An 18,525-nucleotide genomic window follows, 5' to 3' on the forward strand; every position below is an offset into this window, starting at 1 on the left:
AAGTTATTTCCAAACGGTAGTTTTTTGTTTTTAGTTCTCAAAAGAATTAAGAAAAGTAACAGATTAAAAATCAATATTGTTATTACTTTAGGACAACATGTACCTCTGGTGGGAGAGCTTGGAAGAGACTATGGTCATGGCCTTATAAATCATAAAATATTTTCTTTTGCCACATAATGCCCCAAAGACATAGTCATATATAAATATGTCAGGGAAAAAAAAGAGAGAGAGAGAGAGAGGGATTCAGCAAGTTAACTGAGAGCAAGCTGTGATTGTAATTCTACAATTGGGGGAATGAATTTCAAGCTGGAAGGTACCATACATGCTGTCACATGTCTTCTGAGAAATAAGCAGGATACAAAAATAAATTCAAATATAAGGAAGGTCTGAGAAACAAACCAGCTTCTAAAGTGATCACGGTCTATTGAGGAGACAAGAGAAATGGTATCTAGAGTCACAGAGGGCCACTGTACACCACAGAGAAAACCACCAGCAGCTGGGTGGAACATTCCCCGTATCACACAGAGGGGAGGGCACGCAGGGAGCAGAGCGAGGAAGGGAGGCAGTGGTGGTGCCAACCACCTTTCAAGAAAGGAAGCACCAGGGAGCATATTGTTTGAAAGAGAGGAAGGAGTTAAAAAAAAAAAAAAAAGTTAGCTTTTACTTACCTGTAGGCAAGATCCAATCAGCTGAAACTAACAGACAAACCTGATTCTGGACAGTACAAACATGAATATAGTTAAGGAATTCTGCAATTAGGAAGTTATTTGATGGAAAGGGAAAGGTAAGAAGGAAGATAACGTAAGTGGCTGGGAGCATGAACTCTGGAGCCAGAATGAGGATTCTGGCTCACCCTCTTTTGAACTGTGTCATCCCCACCAAGTCACTTAACCTCTCTGTTTCCTTGACATCTTCGTCTGTGAGACTGGAGTGAACAGTACCTAGTTCAAAGGGACGCTGTGAGGATCAAAGTAGTTAATAGATCCAAGGGCTCCGAACAGTAAGTATGACTATTTATGTTATTTTTAATTAAGGAAGCAAGATTTCTTGCTATTTATAAAGCATCAATCAGAGTGTATCCTTCACTGTTTGGATGAATAGCCTGGTTTCCTTATCTGTAAAATGACAGCATTTTCAGTTGTGACGCAGATGAGGGATGTGTGTATATGTACATACACACATACACATTTATGTACAAACACACACAAACACACACACACAACGACTAACCAGGGATAAGCACCGGTTGTTCACTTGTTATTAGAGTCACACAAGCTTATTATATTATTTCCTATTGCACACGATACACCTTGATCAACTCTATGCACACACACATGCGTATGTAACTTGTGTGCACGTGTGTCGGGGGGAGGGCATGCTTATCTTCGGTGATGCAGAAGCAACAGCATTCATTGGCAAGAAGACGGTTAGCCTCACCTAACTTTGATCCAAAGTTATGAAAAGTAGGAAGATCTATACAGAGCAATTCCAGAGACTTTTCAGCAAAAGCCTTAACTGGTATTAAGATTTGTTAATGTTCGGACCAGACGAGATTCAACAGTAAGTGGTGTGTCAAGATATTCTGATCTTTGTTTATGGGCTCCTTGAAAAGACTGAAGTTTTCTGGAAACCAGACTTTCTATATGAGCAAAATGGTCTCTCACGTACCTTTTCAATCAACTCATAACTCTCTTCGAGCTTCAGCAGCCGGTTCTGCACCGACGTGGACGCCCGCTGGTAGACCGTGCGCCACTCCTCAAAGTCGCTCTCCGAAATCTCAGCCACCGCGAAACATAAAGTTCTTAACCCTGATGAAAGGAAGCAGACATCCGCCCAACACCAAATTAGATTTCATTCAGAAGTCCGCCCCTTCCCTTTCTATATGACTAAGTCTTATTTTGGAAAGACGGATTCGATTCAAGCAATATGGCTGACGTCTGGTTCAGTTAGGACACAACCTCAGCGTGCAATGTGGATCAAGGCTCACCCTCAACCGACCCCCTGCTTTTGATTGCTGGCTCTTTCACTACAGCCTTTGTGCTTTTTCCGGAGTGATTTTTTTCCCAAAATCCTGATCTTATCAGGTTATTCTTTTGCTGGAAATCTTTCAGTTGTTCATCCCCAGGATGGAGTCCAGACCCCAAAGGCTGACTCACTCCCCATGCACCAAGTGTCTTCAATCTCCTTCTCTGCCATTTACCTCCTATATACCTGGATCTCTGCACATGCTGGTCACATTTTCTCCATTTTGCTCCCTCCAGCATCTGCCTGGCATCTACTTTAAGACTTGGTTCCTACCATCATCTCTGAAGCATTCTCTTCTTGCTCAGACCCGAGGCAGAAATCCCCAAATGCTTGTATGGTGTGAAGGACAATGTTTCATATTGTTTTTCTTGTGGATCTCCTGTATTAGTGTATAGCTCCTGGAGGGAAGGGGCCCTGAATTCTTTATATATATAACTCCGGTACCAGGCACAGTGGCTGGCTTATGACTGTCGCTTCAGAGGTGCTTATGAAGGAGAGGGACCACAGTGGAGTTTACTTGGAAAACCATCTGCCTCTTACAGGGATATATGGTTGTTTTATTCCTCGTCTTTATCACTGCAAATTAGAAGATATTTAAGAAATAAAATAGAGGATCATAGGGGAAGAGAGGAAAAAATAAAACAAGACAAAATCAGAGAGGGAGACAAATCATAAGACACTCTTAATTCATAGGAAACAAACTGAGGGTTGCTGGAGGGGAGAGGGTTAAGGGATGGGGTAACTGTGATGGACATTAAGGAGGGCACGTGATGTGATAAGCATTGCGTATTGTATAAGACTGATGAATCACTGAACTCTACCTCTGAAACTAATAATATATTATATGGTAATTAATTTAAATAAAAAACCTGAAATAATAATAAAAAAGTCTAAAAAAACTGAGATACAGTGACAAAACAAAGGATTCATCAGAAACACCCTGGGAAAACAATCAGATCTGATGTTTGAGGTGACCTACTCCTAGTGCTTGGTGCCTATCAATTTCATAATCCTCTTGGAAGCTACACTCAGCCAGAAAAAAATGGTGGGCTGGAACAAAGAAGAAACAAAAGCACTTAGCAGCCAGGACAAATGTAGTTCATTAGGTTCCTGAGAAGACAACACCCTCACTCAAGGTCATTAACTCTCAGAATAACTAGCTAGTGATGTCAAAGCAAATAAAACCCGGCCAGGGAACATGTCAGAAATAAGAAGCAGAGAACATAGGACATAAAGTGCCCAGAGGATTCCGTCTTCCAAGAAAGGAGTAGGGCTGTGTATTGCCAGCTCACTGAGCGTAGAACTTAAATCTTTGGGGCCACATCAGGACATGTTTTTCTCTTTTCGAAACTTGGCTGGAGACTTACTCTGGGGTAGTCATGGAGTAAAAGTGCTGTTCAGCCTAGGGCCAAAAAGAATAGGGTAGAGGTGAAGAGGCCAAGCCAGCTCAACTCTTGGAGCTGGAATTTCTTCACATCACAACCAGAGAAGAGAAAGATCGCCCCCCCCCCCACCCCGCCCCACTTCTTCAGTAAAGAACTGGTGCCAGAGGGCTAGGCTGTACCTGCTAAGCCCTGTTGAGGATGAACATGGGTGTCTCTGTGCTCTCGCATTTTTGGAGAACTGAGGGGAGATTCTCTAAGTCCTTGCTTTTTGAAGCCTGGTGCTTCTCCTATCTTTTCGTAGCTGGGATGAAGAGGGGAAAGCATTTGATCAGAGGTCAGATTTGCTGCCACTGGCAACAGTTCCAGCCCGGGCAGACAAGAGAGAAGATTTAGATGGGAGACTGACTGATTGATTTTCGTTTTTTTTTTTTTTAAAGGTTTTATTCATTTATTTGTCAGAGAGAGAGAGAAAGAGAGAGAGCATAAGCAGGGGGAGCAGCAGGCAGAGGGAGAGGGAAAAGCAGGCTTCCCGCCGAGCAAGGAACCCGATGTGGGGCTCGATTCCAGGACCCTGACATCATGACCTGAGCCAAAGACAGTAGCCCTGAATGGGAGATTTAGATACAATTTTGGCCATTTCTGTTAAATTCAGAGATAAGACTCTACAAATTCTTGGAGTAATGACCCTACTGTTTAAGGACGCTCATGTCCTCCCATCTAATCTAGATCATCCCCCTAGACTGTTGAGCTTCACAGATCATATATTTCAGTAGGACAGAGAGACAGGACTCAGCCCATCTACCATGATTTCCTGGGCTCACACAGAGCCTGTCATTCAGTAAGAGCTTAAGAAGTCCTGAGATGAAACTACACTAAATAACTATTTTAATAGTTGCATAGGCTTATTTACTTCTTACTCTCTTTCTTACTCAAATTAGAATATCCAGTTTTTTGGGTACTTTTCCTACACTGCTAGAGGGACAGCGTATTTAAAGTGTGAGAGGTACCCATTCTAAAAACTGAAGAGTATTATAGACCCTACACCTCCGAAATATAGGGACCGAATCTCTCAAAATTTTAACACAGGAAAGCAAAACAAAAATAATGGGAACAGCATGTAGGATAATCTGAATTATTGGCATCAATTGTGATCTTGTTCTAGGAGTTTCTAAGTAAAATAACAACAATCTTGCAAGACATCAGTAGTAGATGATTTCTTTTTATTGTAATCCTGCTTTATTGCTACTCTACACTCACCTTCTGTAGCAAACTGCTCCAAATGTTTCAGGGTAATTTCTTTGTATTTTGAAGTTTCTGCCAGTCTATCATATATTACAGTGTCCTGGAAAACAAACAGACGGTATCATACACTTAAGAGAAGCATGTTGAGTTTAATAATGATGTTGGCAACATTATCAGCAGCGAATCAGCATAAAAACAACTGATCACTTTGAGCATTAGTTTTAAAGTGCACAATATTTTTTCCCCAATAACACTCTTTCCCTAAGGATGCTAGGAAACAAGGTTCGAGTCCTCTATGTTCGTCTTTCTCCTTTGTGAATCAACCCAGAGTTCCTCCAGCGTTCTGCATCTCAGAGTCTACCAGGACTTCCCTTACCTTGCAAGATCTCCCCCACCCCTGAAGGTTTTGCAGGACACTGCAGGGTATACGCCCCTTATGAATACACAGGTGCCACAGGGGAGAAAGGTCCCGCACTCATAAAGTTTGAGAAACGCTGGCTGAACAAAGCCTGCCCTGTGATAATACTTCTTGGAGCCTTTACAATGCTAATGTGCACAGCAGATCGCTAAGGGGCCATGTGGTATGAACCCCAAACTCATTCCCTATGGAGCCCGAGCTAGAGATTAGAGCATCTGTATGGGACCGGTGCTCCCACAGTGCAAACTTTTAGAAACAGAGGTCCAAATGTGCAGAGAGGGCTGGTGGGTGTTATAGGGAGAACTTCAAACAGACCTTGAGCCTTGCCGATAGCTGAATATTTCTGAGTGTGTCACTTTAGCCTCTAAAAGCTCAATTCACTTAGTTTGTGAAATTCAGTTACTGGATTATCTTTGAAGTCCCTTTCAGCTTGAACGTTATGCACCACTTACGTTTCTCTTTTTGCCCCTTTATAAACTGCTTATTGTTCCTTTAGTTATTCCTCGGCTTGGGTTTAATGTTTTAAGAATTTTAGCATTTGGCCTCCATGGTTTTATTAGACTAGGAAAAAATAAATCATTTACCTGCAATTACTTTCTCAGTGGTATTACCCATTTTGGGGTCTCCAGTCTCAGGGCTGAGATTTGGAAGCCGACTAATGGAGTATGATTTAGAACCCTTGAGAGAAACAAGAACTTAGTGACCTCAGAACAGATGGAATATTCCAGGCCCCAATTATGAATTTCTTTTCATTTTTCAGTGGTGGAATGGGAGGGGGGCAAAGCAAAAGGAAATGATAATTTCCCCTCATGGCTCCTTTCTAGGAATGAAAGGTATAACTTATGAACTCTGTTTTTTTCCCAGAGGCTAATGACATTTTCAATGAAATTAAAATAGGACATTTTAAAACTAAGAAAATCTCTAAAAAAAATTGAAGTCATGAAAATGAAAGCGATAGGGAGATTAAATTCTGCTATGTAGCCAAATTTTCTAGTGGAAGACACTGATGCTAGAAATAGAATTTTTCACTTTCTTTATCTTATCAAGGAAAGGAGGAGACAGAATGTGGTCTTCTACGTGAATTAGATGGTATGTTTTTATTTTTTATTTATTTTTCAATTAAAAAAATTTTTAAGAGAAGATGGTATGTTTTTAATTATTTTTATTATTATTATTTTTAAAGATTTTATTTATTTATTTGACAGACAGAGATCAGAAGCAGGCAGAGAGGCAGGCAGAGAGAGAGGGAGAAGCCAGGTTCTCTGCTGAGCAGAGAGCCTGATGCGGAGCTCGATCCCAGGACCCTGGGATCATGACATGAGCTGAAGGCAGAGGCTTTAACCCACTGAGCCACCCACGCCCCAAGATGGTATGTTTTTAAAGGACAAGTCACAACTGGCCATGCTTACATGTGAGAAATACATACATACAAATAACCTCTCACCCAAAGTAACACTGATTTATTCAGAGTGCTACATCAAGTAGTTGGTTAGGACCTTGGTTAGGACTTGGTTCAGACCAAAAAAGGTTTCTTTACTTTTCTTTTTTTTTTTTTTAAGATTTTATTTATTTATTTGACAGACAGAGATCACAATTAGGCAGAGAGGCAGGCAGAGAGAGAGAGAGGAGGAAGCAGGCTCCCTGCTAAGCAGAGAGCCCGATGTGGGGCTTGATCCCAGGACCCTGGGATCATGACCTGAGCCGAAGGCAGAGGCTTTAACCCACAGAGCCACCCAGGTGCCTCTCAAAAAAGGTTTCTTCACAGGAACTAAAGCATTTGTATCCCCTAAGATCAGACTCAGAACCTTAGAGAATCTACATTTGCAGGAAATCCTAACTGACTTTACTTATGGGGCGTCCCCGCCCTCAGCAAGGTAAGAGCGGAAAATCGGGCATGAGGGGACGTTCCCGGGATGGCTTGGCCCAGCCAGTAAAAAGCCTAGGGCTTCACGAGGGATAATTCATTTTAGGTCAATTTTTACTTGAAAAGTCGTTTTCCTATTCGTCTTTTAGACTCAAGTTCAGTGCTGCTCCGTCCTCACCTCCGGCAAGGTGTCACAGGAATAAAACACCAGATGTAGTCCTCAGTCATCCTGAGGCATAGACAATATGGCCAAAAAAAGGACTATACAATGAAATGCAAGCGTCGATAGTAAGAAGGTAGCGAACAGAAAAGAGGTCTGACATCATTATTTAAGCACCGTGATCTATACCGAAGTTATCCAGGTAATCCTGCTACCAAGCGGGCAGCTGCCGGCGAGGACTCTGATCTTGCTGTCCGTTTACCCAACAAGGTGAGGCTGATGGCCACACGGAAGGTCCTTTCACCCCTGTGATCTGGGACACTTGCTAAAATCATCCAACATCTGTACATGTAAATGCAGACGGACATTTTCTGTGCTCGTGTGTGCCATTCAGATTTATCGGTACTCTGCCTAGGATGCGGTGGGGAACTGCTGAACGTAACTGATTTCCGATGTGGTCTTCCTGATGTGTGGCACAGAATATTATTCAGGGGCTGCTTACTTAGAAACTGCCAGTCACTTTAAGGTCCCTAAGCACTAAGTATGATAGTCAAATTTCTAGTTTTTCCTCTGGTCTATAAGTATTGGGGGAGGCTTTTTATTTTCTGGAATAAATTCAGATTTTATTTGTGTAAATGTAACTTTTCTTAAATTGGCTACTATTGCAGACATGAACTGTGTATTGTATACTTTTCCTTTTCTTCATTTGAAAATTAATAAAGCAAGGCAACCTCGTTGCAGAAAACGTGGAAAACAAGGAGAAAACAAATCATCCATATACATGCACACGACCCAGCCATCACCTGTCTGTGTTATGTTCTAGATGAACTCTACTGTGCTATCTTCCAATTCACTAACTGCATCCCTGCCCCTTCCACTGTTTAGCGTTTATTCCAACTTCTGATGTTTTCTTTTAAATCTAGGATTTCTTTTTTTTTTTTTTAATTTTTTATTTATTTTCAGCGTAACAGTATTCATTGTTTTTTCACCACACCCAGTGCTCCATGCAATCTGTGCCCTCCCTAATACCCACCACCTGGTTCCCCCACCCTCCCACCCCGCCCCTTCAAAACCCTCAGGTTGTTTTTCAGAGTCCATAGTCTCTCATGGTTCACCTCCCCTAAATCTAGGATTTCTAATTTAGCTTACACATATCCCCATCCCCTTTTCTTTTTGATTAAAAATAGTTACTTTTTTTTTTTTTTTAATTATGTTGCACTGGGGCGCCTGGGTGGCTCAGTGGGTTAAAGCCTCTGCCTTTGGCTCAGGTCATGATCTCAGGGTCCTGGGATCGAGTCCCGCATTGGGCTCTCTCCCCACATTGGGGGAAGCAGGGAGCCTGCTTGCCGCACCCCACCCCCCCCACTCTGCCTGCCTTTCTGCCTACCTGTGATCTCTGTCTGTCAAATAAATAAATAAATAAAATCTTTTTAAAAAAATAAATCATGTTACACTAAGGCATCCTTGGTCAGACTTGTCTACACAACTGATTTCACCCAAAGTGAATTCATGTCTGGTGGTTTATGTCCTTGTTCTCTCGGGCATGAAATTTCCTCATGTGTCTCTTAGTTTTGCCCTACTTGTGGACACCCCAATCTAGTGGTTTTATGTACTCCCCCAGCAGAGTTGGCATGAGCTTTTCTGAGTCCGTTCTCAGGATTAGGAAGCTCACCACTGTCTCAGGCATCAGAGAGGGGAGGCCGGCTCCCATCCACATTTTACAGAAAACACTCTTTGCCCCCCACTGCCTTACAGAAACAAAATTGTAACCACCACTCCCAGACCCTGACCCTAGGACTCCCACCCTACTCAACTCAAGACCAGGGTTCAGGGTACCACGCTGATTTTCTATTCCTACTTGGGGCTTCAAAGATTTTTATCTTGTTTTTAAGCCTGGCTCTGTATTTCTGCTCTCTTGGTATACTGTATCCTTCATGGTCATGAATTTGGAATAGAGGAGATACATCAAAGTTTGAGCAGACTGTGCCAACTTGACTGGAAGGTATTAGCGCTGAGGCCTTGACTGACTCTCACTACTAAAGTCTTTTGTTGCACACATCCCTGTTGATTCACTCCACCAGGGAATCAGCACTCCTCAGACTCTCTTCCCAATTCCAGTCTCTCTTTTTAGATCCTCTACTCCACAACTTTAGCCTCCTCTCTTTCCATACAATATTTCCTCCTTACGTATCCTCATCAATCCCCTGCTTTTACCTTCCAGCTACACTTGTTAATTCCCAAATTTCTACCAGCATCCCGGGTTCCTTCCCTGTGAAATCCAAGCATCTCTGCCTCATGGCCCAGGTGTAGCTCCTAACACTCTATCAGGGGAGGTGGTACCCCTTCATCTGCTCAGCAAAGTCCAAATCGGATAATAATCCTCGATCACGGTTTCCCTTATCACCCAAATGTCATCAATTATTAAGTCCTAAATCTCTGTTTTCTTAATCCTCTCTGCAACTGTCTTGGTTCAGATCCTTATCAACTCTAGGACTCTACTCCACAGCATCAATGGGGAACTCCGTATGCATCACCATTCTGCCTTGAGTCATCTTCCTAAATGGCATCAGAACAGTTCAGGAAAAAAAAAAAAAAAGGAAAAAAAAAGAACAGTTCTTAAAAAAGTACAAGCTCTTGCCTATGAAAAAAAAAGCATGACCTAACGCATGTCCACCTTTCCAGCCTCGCATGTACTCTTCTCGGCCAAAGTACGTGCAGTTCTCAAATGTACCTTGTTTTACATGTCTCTGCCTTCTTCATGTTCAACCATGTTTCACAGCCAACTTGGTAGTGAGGGAAACAATGCAATAAGCAAGTTAATGTATGCAAACTATTGCCGTGATTATTCAAAAAGGAAGTCCAATGTTTTTATTTTTTATTCTGTGCTTTAACTGCCCAAACGAAGGTTCTAGATGGAAGATGACTCAAAACTAAGAAAGGAAGGATGTGAGTTGGGTGCAAAGTGAACACATAACTACTTAAAGTGAAAGGCTCTCTTTAGTCCCGTATCACTAAATGTTACCACTGGAATGTGGAAGAGTTTTACAATATACCTCAATATTGTAGCCTAAACATTTCTTTATAAATAGTTCCCTGACTAGGCTTAGTGCCTGACAAGTGTTGGGTCTTAACTTCCTTTCTCCAAAATCCAGTTGAAAGTCTCGTAGGTAAAGTCCACACAGTGAATAAACACTAGTTGTTTCAATTAACGACAAGAGGAATTCTAAAACTAAACTTATGAGACATCATGAAAAAATTCTACCAAAATTCTTTAAAAGCAAGGCATTCAAAAACTGCATTTCAATGCTTTAAAACCATGGCACTGAAAAACATTTTCAACAAAAATTTCAGTAATAAGCTTTGGTTTCCTAGTAAGTACAGTTTCCAAGTTTCATTTAATAAATCAAGGTTGTTGGGGTGCCTGGGTGGCTCAGTGGGTTAAGCCTCTGCTTTCGGCTCAGGTCGTGATCTCAGGGTCCTGGGATCGAGCCCCGCGTCAGGCTCCCTGCTCGGCGGGGAGCCTGCTTCCCCCTCTCTCTCTGCCTGCCTCTCTGCCTGCTTGTGATCTCTGTCAAATAAATAAATTAAATCTTTAAAAAAATAAATAAATCAAGGTTATTGATTATATTTAAAATTGGAGGGGCGCCTGGGTGGCTCAGTGGGTTAAAGCCTCTGCCTTCAGCTCAGGTCATGATCCCAGGGTCCTGGGATCGAGCCCCACATCGGGCTCTCTGCTCCACAGGGAGCCTGCTTCCCTTCCTCTCTCTCTGCCTGCCTCTCTGCCTACTTGTGCTCTCTGTCTGTCAAATAAATAAATAAAATCTTTAAAAAAAAATAAAATAAAATTGGAAAGTTCCAGGTTGGTAAGTTACCTGACTAGCCCAAGCAGACTAGGTATCCGGAAAAGATAATTCAGAAGGAAAATAGTAATTGTAGGAACAAAAGGAGGCCCTGGTCTGCTGACTCCTTATTTTTCCATGAGTGTAAACATATTTTATCTAGGAAAAATCACTATGAATGACATATTACTGTTTCTGTCAATATAACCTGCCAGTATACCAAAGCCGAGCAATAGTTAGAAATTCTTTTATAATGAAAACAATGCAAGACAAATAGTAATGACCATACAGCAAATAGTGATGACCATTACAGCAGTAAACTGGGATCCATTCCCCCCCATTGCCACATCTATGGACTTTAAAAAACTACATTCAGACTGGTGTGGATCCCTACATTTCTAATACAATTTCAAAGCATTTTCTGATTTAATTGTCTTCTAATGTATTTTATATTATAAAATTCAAATACTATGTATCAAAATTGAATTATATAAAGAAGCTTGGCCAAATTTTTTCAAAGCACCAAATTCACCCAGAAGGAATTCCGCATTTCACCAGAAGAGGCTGAACACGATTACTATAAAATACCAAGGAAAGTGGATGTCAGCAACTTTATGCTAAACATCTGTGTTACATTTCCATAGCAGAATGCTGAACATATACATTATAAACCACCATAAATCAAAACTGTAGAAGACAAAAATAAAAACTTACAGCTCCTTTGCAGTAAAGTCGTAACTTCCCGGATGGAGTGCGAACAATCACAGACATTCTTTTTCTCGCGCTGAAAGAGGTTTTCCATAATGTGTCATCATAGGGAGAATATGCATATGTGTGTTTGTCATGCCTCACATATTTTAATACTCACAGTGAAAAATAAACTTTCCCGAATTATGAGCCCTCTCCTTCCACATCTACAAACCATCCCCTGGGCGTGTGGTTTGGGTACCTTTAAAGGTTACATTCTGTTTTTTAAGGCACTAAGGTACCATCTGCTTCCCTAAAGGGATAATTTACAAAAGGGACCCTGGGAAACGTGCAAGAGTTAGGACCCACCGGGGCAGGAGAGTGTTCTGGTTCAATGTTTTCAGGTTTAAAAAAATCTTAAAGTCAGTATGTAAGATGAAGTGTATGTTATAGCTTTGAATGCAAACAGAAATAGTCATGCATTTTAAGTATATACCCAATCGCACAGAGAAAGGGAAACACGGGCACTTTAAAACTGACGTCAGCATTCACGACGGTTATTTTTCAATGATTTCTAGCAAACCACTGGCAGCATGTAAAAAATCTATTCGTATCACCAAGCTAAGCCGATGAGCACAAGCGTCTGAACACTGTGTTGGCGATATGAAAATGTTAGTCAAACACACGGCATCTGCCAGTGCATTGATAGAGACGGCAAGGAACGGGAGTAGGATAAACTGGCAGAGCCCTGCCTAGGATATGCCTCATTTGGAACCAAGTGTGTATAGGCATTCTCTCCAGAAATGAGGGGGGGTGGGGAAGGGACTTCTCAAGTGTCTGTATGTATTTGTTTTACCTTGCAACATTTGCTAAAAATAGAGATGAGTCCAATACAAAGTAGCCAAGATACCGGGTCCTAGCATACAGTCAGGAGCTTCTTTCTAAGGCATCTAGAAATACTCAGTCCTCTGTGTTTCCAACTCTAATCCCCACTGCATTGGTTCCTCTGACTGCCGTCCCTGCACTTTGGGAATACAATTTAACTGGGCCCTCTGTGCAACGACATTGTATAGTTTATAGTCTGTCTCAGCCCTTCTTGGTGCCTCTCTTAATCCAACTTTAATGAGACGGTCCCAAGCTCTTCGACTTTCCTGCTCTTCCCTTCTCTTGGCAAAACTCCCAAGTCCTGGATAAATGGGACCCCTTTCTGTAGCATCAGAGTGGAGAAAAGTCTCCTTGTCACAGAGCTTAGGAAATTCATGATCCACAGTCATTTGTGTGCTCTCTGCTGTCTAGCGACACGCCACCTCTAATAAGCTTTCTCTCTCACCGTCTGCAGGACTTGGAACACCTTCTCCATTCTCCAAGTCTTTAACGCACCCTCATCCTCCAGACCCTTGGAATTTTTGCACTTCACCTTGATGGAAGCCTCAGACAAGAAATTCTCATCCTTTCTGCCATTAACACCTACACATTCATGCATTTCCCTGCTGGGTATCATCCCCTCTGCCTCTTTTCCTGATGATGGAGGAAGTATTTCCTTTCCTCCCAGAGACCTTCCTTTCCCACGTGCTGTCAACCCCCGCTCTTCCTCAGTAACCTCACTCCTAAAGCTATGTTGCTCTCTACTGAGAGTACATCGTCCCCTTCTAGACGGCGTCTCTCTTATCAGTATTCAAACCCATTGGAGTCTCTTGCCTATGAAACTCAGCCCAAACAACCCACCCTCCCGGAGCCACATCCCTTTCACAACTCAACCCCAAGCAACTGCTGTGTGCATGGTCTCTGCTTACATCCCCTGTGTGCCCCCTCTGTGTGCCGCCCCCACAGGCCCCCATCATTCCCACCTGGCTTCTCTCCTGACCCTCCCAATGAATGGTTCAGTCCAGCAAACACTTCCCCCCTTCAGCTCACCTAACCTTGCTGTGGTCTCTGACACAGATGACCTCTGTCACCTCGGGGAGAAAAAAAGCCTCTTCTCCTGGCTCTGCCCTGTTTCCCTCCCTTTACCCTCCACAGCTCTAACCACAAAGCAGTCTTCTTTGCTGATCCCCCCCTTCTAATGAACCCTTGGAAGTTAGAGTTAGTCATAGCGCAATCCTCAGCCTTTCCTGTTTCCCTCACTCCACTCTATATTTTATATCCAGGAGATCCAACTCATTTTTGTGGCTTTGATTACCATGGACAGGCCAACAAGAACCACATTGAAATCTCAGCCACAGGCTTCTCTTTTGTGGTCCAGGCCCTCACAACCACTGCCTACCTGCAACACCTCCATGTGTGTATCTCACGGGCACCTCAAACATGACGATTCAATCATCTCATCCTGCACATCTATTCCTCTCCCTGTATGTGCCATCTGTGTAAACTGTCCCTCTATCCACCCAGCTGTTCACATCAGAAACACCAACCCCCACCCCTTTTCTTCTTCCACCACCAGTCCATCCCAAAGGCCCCCTGACATTCTTCCAAAAGGTATCTGGAGTCTATCAACTTCGCTTTCTTTGTGCTACCATCATCCTTGTCCAAACCACTAATGTTTTTTCCAGACTCTCTCTGAAGACCTCCATAATCACTTTTCTCACTTTCGTCCTCACGCCCACCCCCATCACTGCATCCTGCAAGACCCTAAACATCTAACCTTGCTTTATTTTTCTTTGTGGTTTTCAAGGTATGTGTTAATAAACAAACATACCCAATGCTAATTGATATACTACTTAAAATAATTTGCAGGTATAATGCAACTAGACGTAGGAAAAACAGCCACTTTGACATAAAAAAAGGTGGGGGATACATTTTGGAAATACCTATTACAGTTACTCATCAACGTCTCATGCATTTTCCCTTGAGCCTTCCAGTGCATACAAGTAACGAAAACAGTGTTTAAATAATACATTAGAAAGACCCTGTTATTTTTTATATTAACCAAGGCATGTGGTCACTCCCAACAGGTCAACAACCAAAGTTGGCATTGAAAAGGAAATGCCTTTTCTTATTTTTTTTTCCAGTAAGCTATGTGTTTTTAAAAAAAAATTTTTATGTTTATGTAAATTCCAGTTGGTTCACATACAGTGTAATATTAGTTTTAGGTGTACAATTTAGTGATTCAGTATTTCCATACATCATTCAATGTTCATCACGAGTGCCCTCCTTCATCCCCATCACCTACGTAACCCATGCTCCCACCCACCTCCCCCTGGTAACCATCAGTTTGTTCTCTATAATTAAGTCTGTTTCTTTGTTTCACTCTCTCTTTTTGTCCCCTATGATTGTTTGCTTCGTTTCTTAAATTCTACGTATGAGTGAAATTATATGGTATTTGTCTTTCTCTGACTGACTAATTTTGCTTGGGATAATGTTCTCTAGCTACACCCATGTCATTGCAAATGGAGAGACTGCATTCCTTTTTACGGCTGAGTAATACTCCATTGTGTATACCACATCTTCATCCAGTCATCAGTTGAGGGACACTTAGGCTCTTCCCATAATTTGTCTATTGTTGATAATGCTGCTATAAACATTGGGGTGCATGTGTCCCTTTGAATTCGTATTTTTTGTATCCCTTGGATAAATACTTAGTAGTGCAATTGCTAGATCACAGAGTAGTTCTATTTTTAACTTCTTGAGGAACTTTCATACTGAAGGAAATGCCTTTTCTAGTCAGTGTACAATCTTGCCTTATGGAGGAGAAAGTCCAAGAAGGTAAGTGAACACTTATTTCCTTAAACAGTGAAGGGTTACTTCCTGCCTGTGGCCTGACCTTAAGTGTCCTATTGTTAATGGTAATGCAGTCTTTAAAGACTATCCTGTCTCATCCTGTCTGTTAATGGAGGCCTATTTGCCTCAAGAGTGTATTAGTTTGGAAAAGACGGAGTCATGCAAAAATAAAAAGCCAAATTCCTAGACACATTGCTGATTGTTATTAGAGGGTCTCTATTATTTGGCCTTAAAGAATAAAGTTAAGTAGGATAAGCTCCTTGATTTCTGCTTTTTCCTACTACATGGTAACTGGTTTTATACCTGACAGAGAGACGGGTATGGTTTCTGAAATCCCAAAGATAGATAGATAGACTGCTGGGTTCCTAACTCTTGATAGGGATTCAGTACACATAAATCCTGCTGTCTCTAAGTATAATGATGTTTCCAGATCACCAGCCATGAGAATCCTGGTCCTATAACCAACAGTTGTGATGCAGACCTGCTTTGTTCAAAAATATTTTTACGGTGCCTCCAGGAGTCATGTCTGGCAATACTCTGAAGATAGGTGTTTATGATTTCTTAGCTGCTATGATAATTATAACCTATAATGCAGATTTAAATTAATATTTATTCTAAATAAGTTAAAAAAATAAAGCATAACTTTCTAGTTACTTAAAAGGGAAAGAACAAAAATATGTAGGAATTTATCTTACGGATAGATACAAATCACAGAGCAGATGTCTTACCTGGTGAATTCCAGAACATTGAGTAATTCGTATCTTTCTTCTTGCCCCAACTATGAAGGAAAGGAATATATGATTACATCATGTTGGAAGTATTGTGGGCTTCTTGGAAATAAACCTTATGCATGAAGTTTTAATATAAAAAATAACACACATAAAGCATCCCTTCTGAATACATTCTCTTTAAGCAAATTTATTAACTTTCAGGTTAAGAGGGAAGGCTGAACATACACATTTAATTTCTGTCTTTCCCAAAGCTTCACTAAAACGACAGTAAACACTTTAAAAAGAAAGCAGCTCACAATGGCAGGAAAATAAGAAAAGAGACAATAGCACCAGAAATCTGGAAGCTGGAGGACAGATCAGTAGGTGGTATCTTAGCAGACCCAGGAAGGCTGAATGCTACAGTGGTCATGGGAAAATCTAAGAACCCACCTGATTTGTACCATATGATCCTTAAGTGGTTTAAGGATACGAAAAAGTAGATAGCTCTAGAATTGTGAGGTAAGAGAGGGGCCTAAATTGGGGAGAACTGGGTAAGATCCACTTGAAAAGAGCTCTCAGCACTGGCCCTTCCTTTGGTCTAGAAGGATCTTTTGTCTAGAGTTGACCAGCACAGTTGAAGACATGACATTGTTATATTCATATTAAATGCTGGGCCCCAATATCTTAACGTACTCAGCCAGACCTTTCCAGGCAGAAATCTGGAGATTACTCTCTGGGGAATTCAACAAGCCCAAGAGAAGTCTTAAGGGTACAGACACCATGACTTCCCAAACGAATCTCGCAGACCACCCTACAGTAGAGCTCACTATAGACAAAAATCCCCCTCAGGCTCTGAACCACCACATCTGCTTTCAAGTTCCTTCTTCTTAACCATGGGAATACCAAAGATTAACAGATATCTAATGACACTAACATCGAACAGAGATATCCAAAACCAATAGACAAAAGCAATTTTTAGGAAAAAGAATTCAAAATTTCTTGTGGACCAATGAAGTTTCAGGTTTGGGTTTCCTGATGGGCCCAAGGGTCTGGTGGGTGGGTCCCGGATGTCTCTGCACATAGTATCAACACCAGACTGAAGTGGTTTGTCACGTGTATCATTTCCTGCTCTGCATTGGAACCAATTACTGTGGCTTCCTGGTAGCATAAAACTTTTTTGCAGGGTTTTACACCCTTGGAAATACTGCTGCATAGGTCAGCATATGCTTCTTAAGGGGACCTATACAAAAAATGTGTGAAAGAATAAGACTCTTTATAATAATTCTTATGCTTTTATGAGAAATATTTATACCCTGGTTGGTGCTCTTTGGTGGTATGGGAGGAGACTGACTTTATCATTCTGCATATTGCAATTTGTGTCAAAAACCTGGTAGAGTCTATCAGACATTCCCATATACATGGGCTACAGTAATTAAATGCTGCTCTTTTCCCCTAAGTGGAAAATGAGAAATTTTGGAGAACATTTGAAAGTTGATATTTTACTTCTGATGAAGTATGATTTCTTCCAAAACTATATTCATTGCAGATGACTGAGACCATTTTATATTCTGGTAAAAACTACAGTTTAACTAAAAGCTTGTAAATGCTTTGTAACTAAGTACTTTGTTAAATGCTTGTAAAAATTTTTAAATGAAGATTTCAAAAAACTATCATTTCTCTCAGGGAAGTAATACGACATTCATGAAACAAGAACAGAATACTATTAAAAAGAAAAACTAAAACAACAAAACAAAACATGAATAGAAAGTTAAGAAAATAAACCTAAAGAAAACTTCCAAAAAGCAGAGCAAAAAAGTCAAAGGCATGAAAAGCAGGAGTATAAAAGCTAAAGATTAGTTCAAGAATTCTAAAGAGGGCAAAAAGAGGGAAGGAAAATTGAATTATTCAAAAAAAATTTTCCAGAACTGAATGTTCCAAATGGAAAAAGGCCCACCAGTGCTTAGCACAGTGGGTTAAAAATATTCCCACTAAGGTACACTGTCACAAAATGTCCAAACTCTTGGGAAAAAGATCCTACAACCTTCCAGAGGGTGAAGGAGTGGCTAGGGGCAAGTTGCAAAAGATGTGGAATCACAGTAGCCTCTGATTTCTCAATGAGGTATACTGGAAACCAGAAAATAGTGGAAAAATCAAAATTTCTAAGGAAAATAATTTCTATCCTGTAATTCTATATTCATCTGGGCTATCAATTAAGTATAATGGTAGGATGGAAAATGTTTAGACTTGAAAGGACTACAAAATAAATAAGCAAGTTACTCCCCATGTATCTTTTCCCAAAAAGCCACTAAAAAATGTATTCCACAGAAGTAAAAGAGTAAACCAAGAACAAGAAAGACATGGGATTTAGAAACAAAAGATCTAACACAGGACAGAAGTAAAGAAAGTTTTCAGGAAGATGAGAAAGCAATTCCAGGATGACAACCATGAACAAAATGGTGACCCATCAACCAGTGTGTC

At 41.2% G+C, this 18,525-nt stretch overlaps 1 protein-coding gene across 1 annotated transcript in view; it reads right to left on the minus strand.

Moving 5' to 3' along the window:
* The window catches only part of ATP8A1 (ATPase phospholipid transporting 8A1), a 227,811-nt gene that overhangs the window by 104,661 nt on the left and 104,625 nt on the right, over positions 1–18,525 (minus strand). Inside the window, exons 19-22 of the mRNA XM_080797542.1 lie at positions 16,066–16,115; positions 11,648–11,717; positions 4,668–4,752; positions 1,669–1,808 (exon numbers count right to left, since the gene is read on the minus strand). Of these exons, the coding sequence (XP_080653668.1) occupies positions 1,669–1,808; positions 4,668–4,752; positions 11,648–11,717; positions 16,066–16,115 (345 nt within the window). The remainder of the gene's footprint in view (positions 1–1,668; positions 1,809–4,667; positions 4,753–11,647; positions 11,718–16,065; positions 16,116–18,525) is intronic.

Source organism: Martes martes (genome assembly GCF_963455335.1).
Source record: "Martes martes genome assembly, chromosome: 2".
Lineage (NCBI taxonomy): Eukaryota > Metazoa > Chordata > Mammalia > Carnivora > Mustelidae > Martes > Martes martes.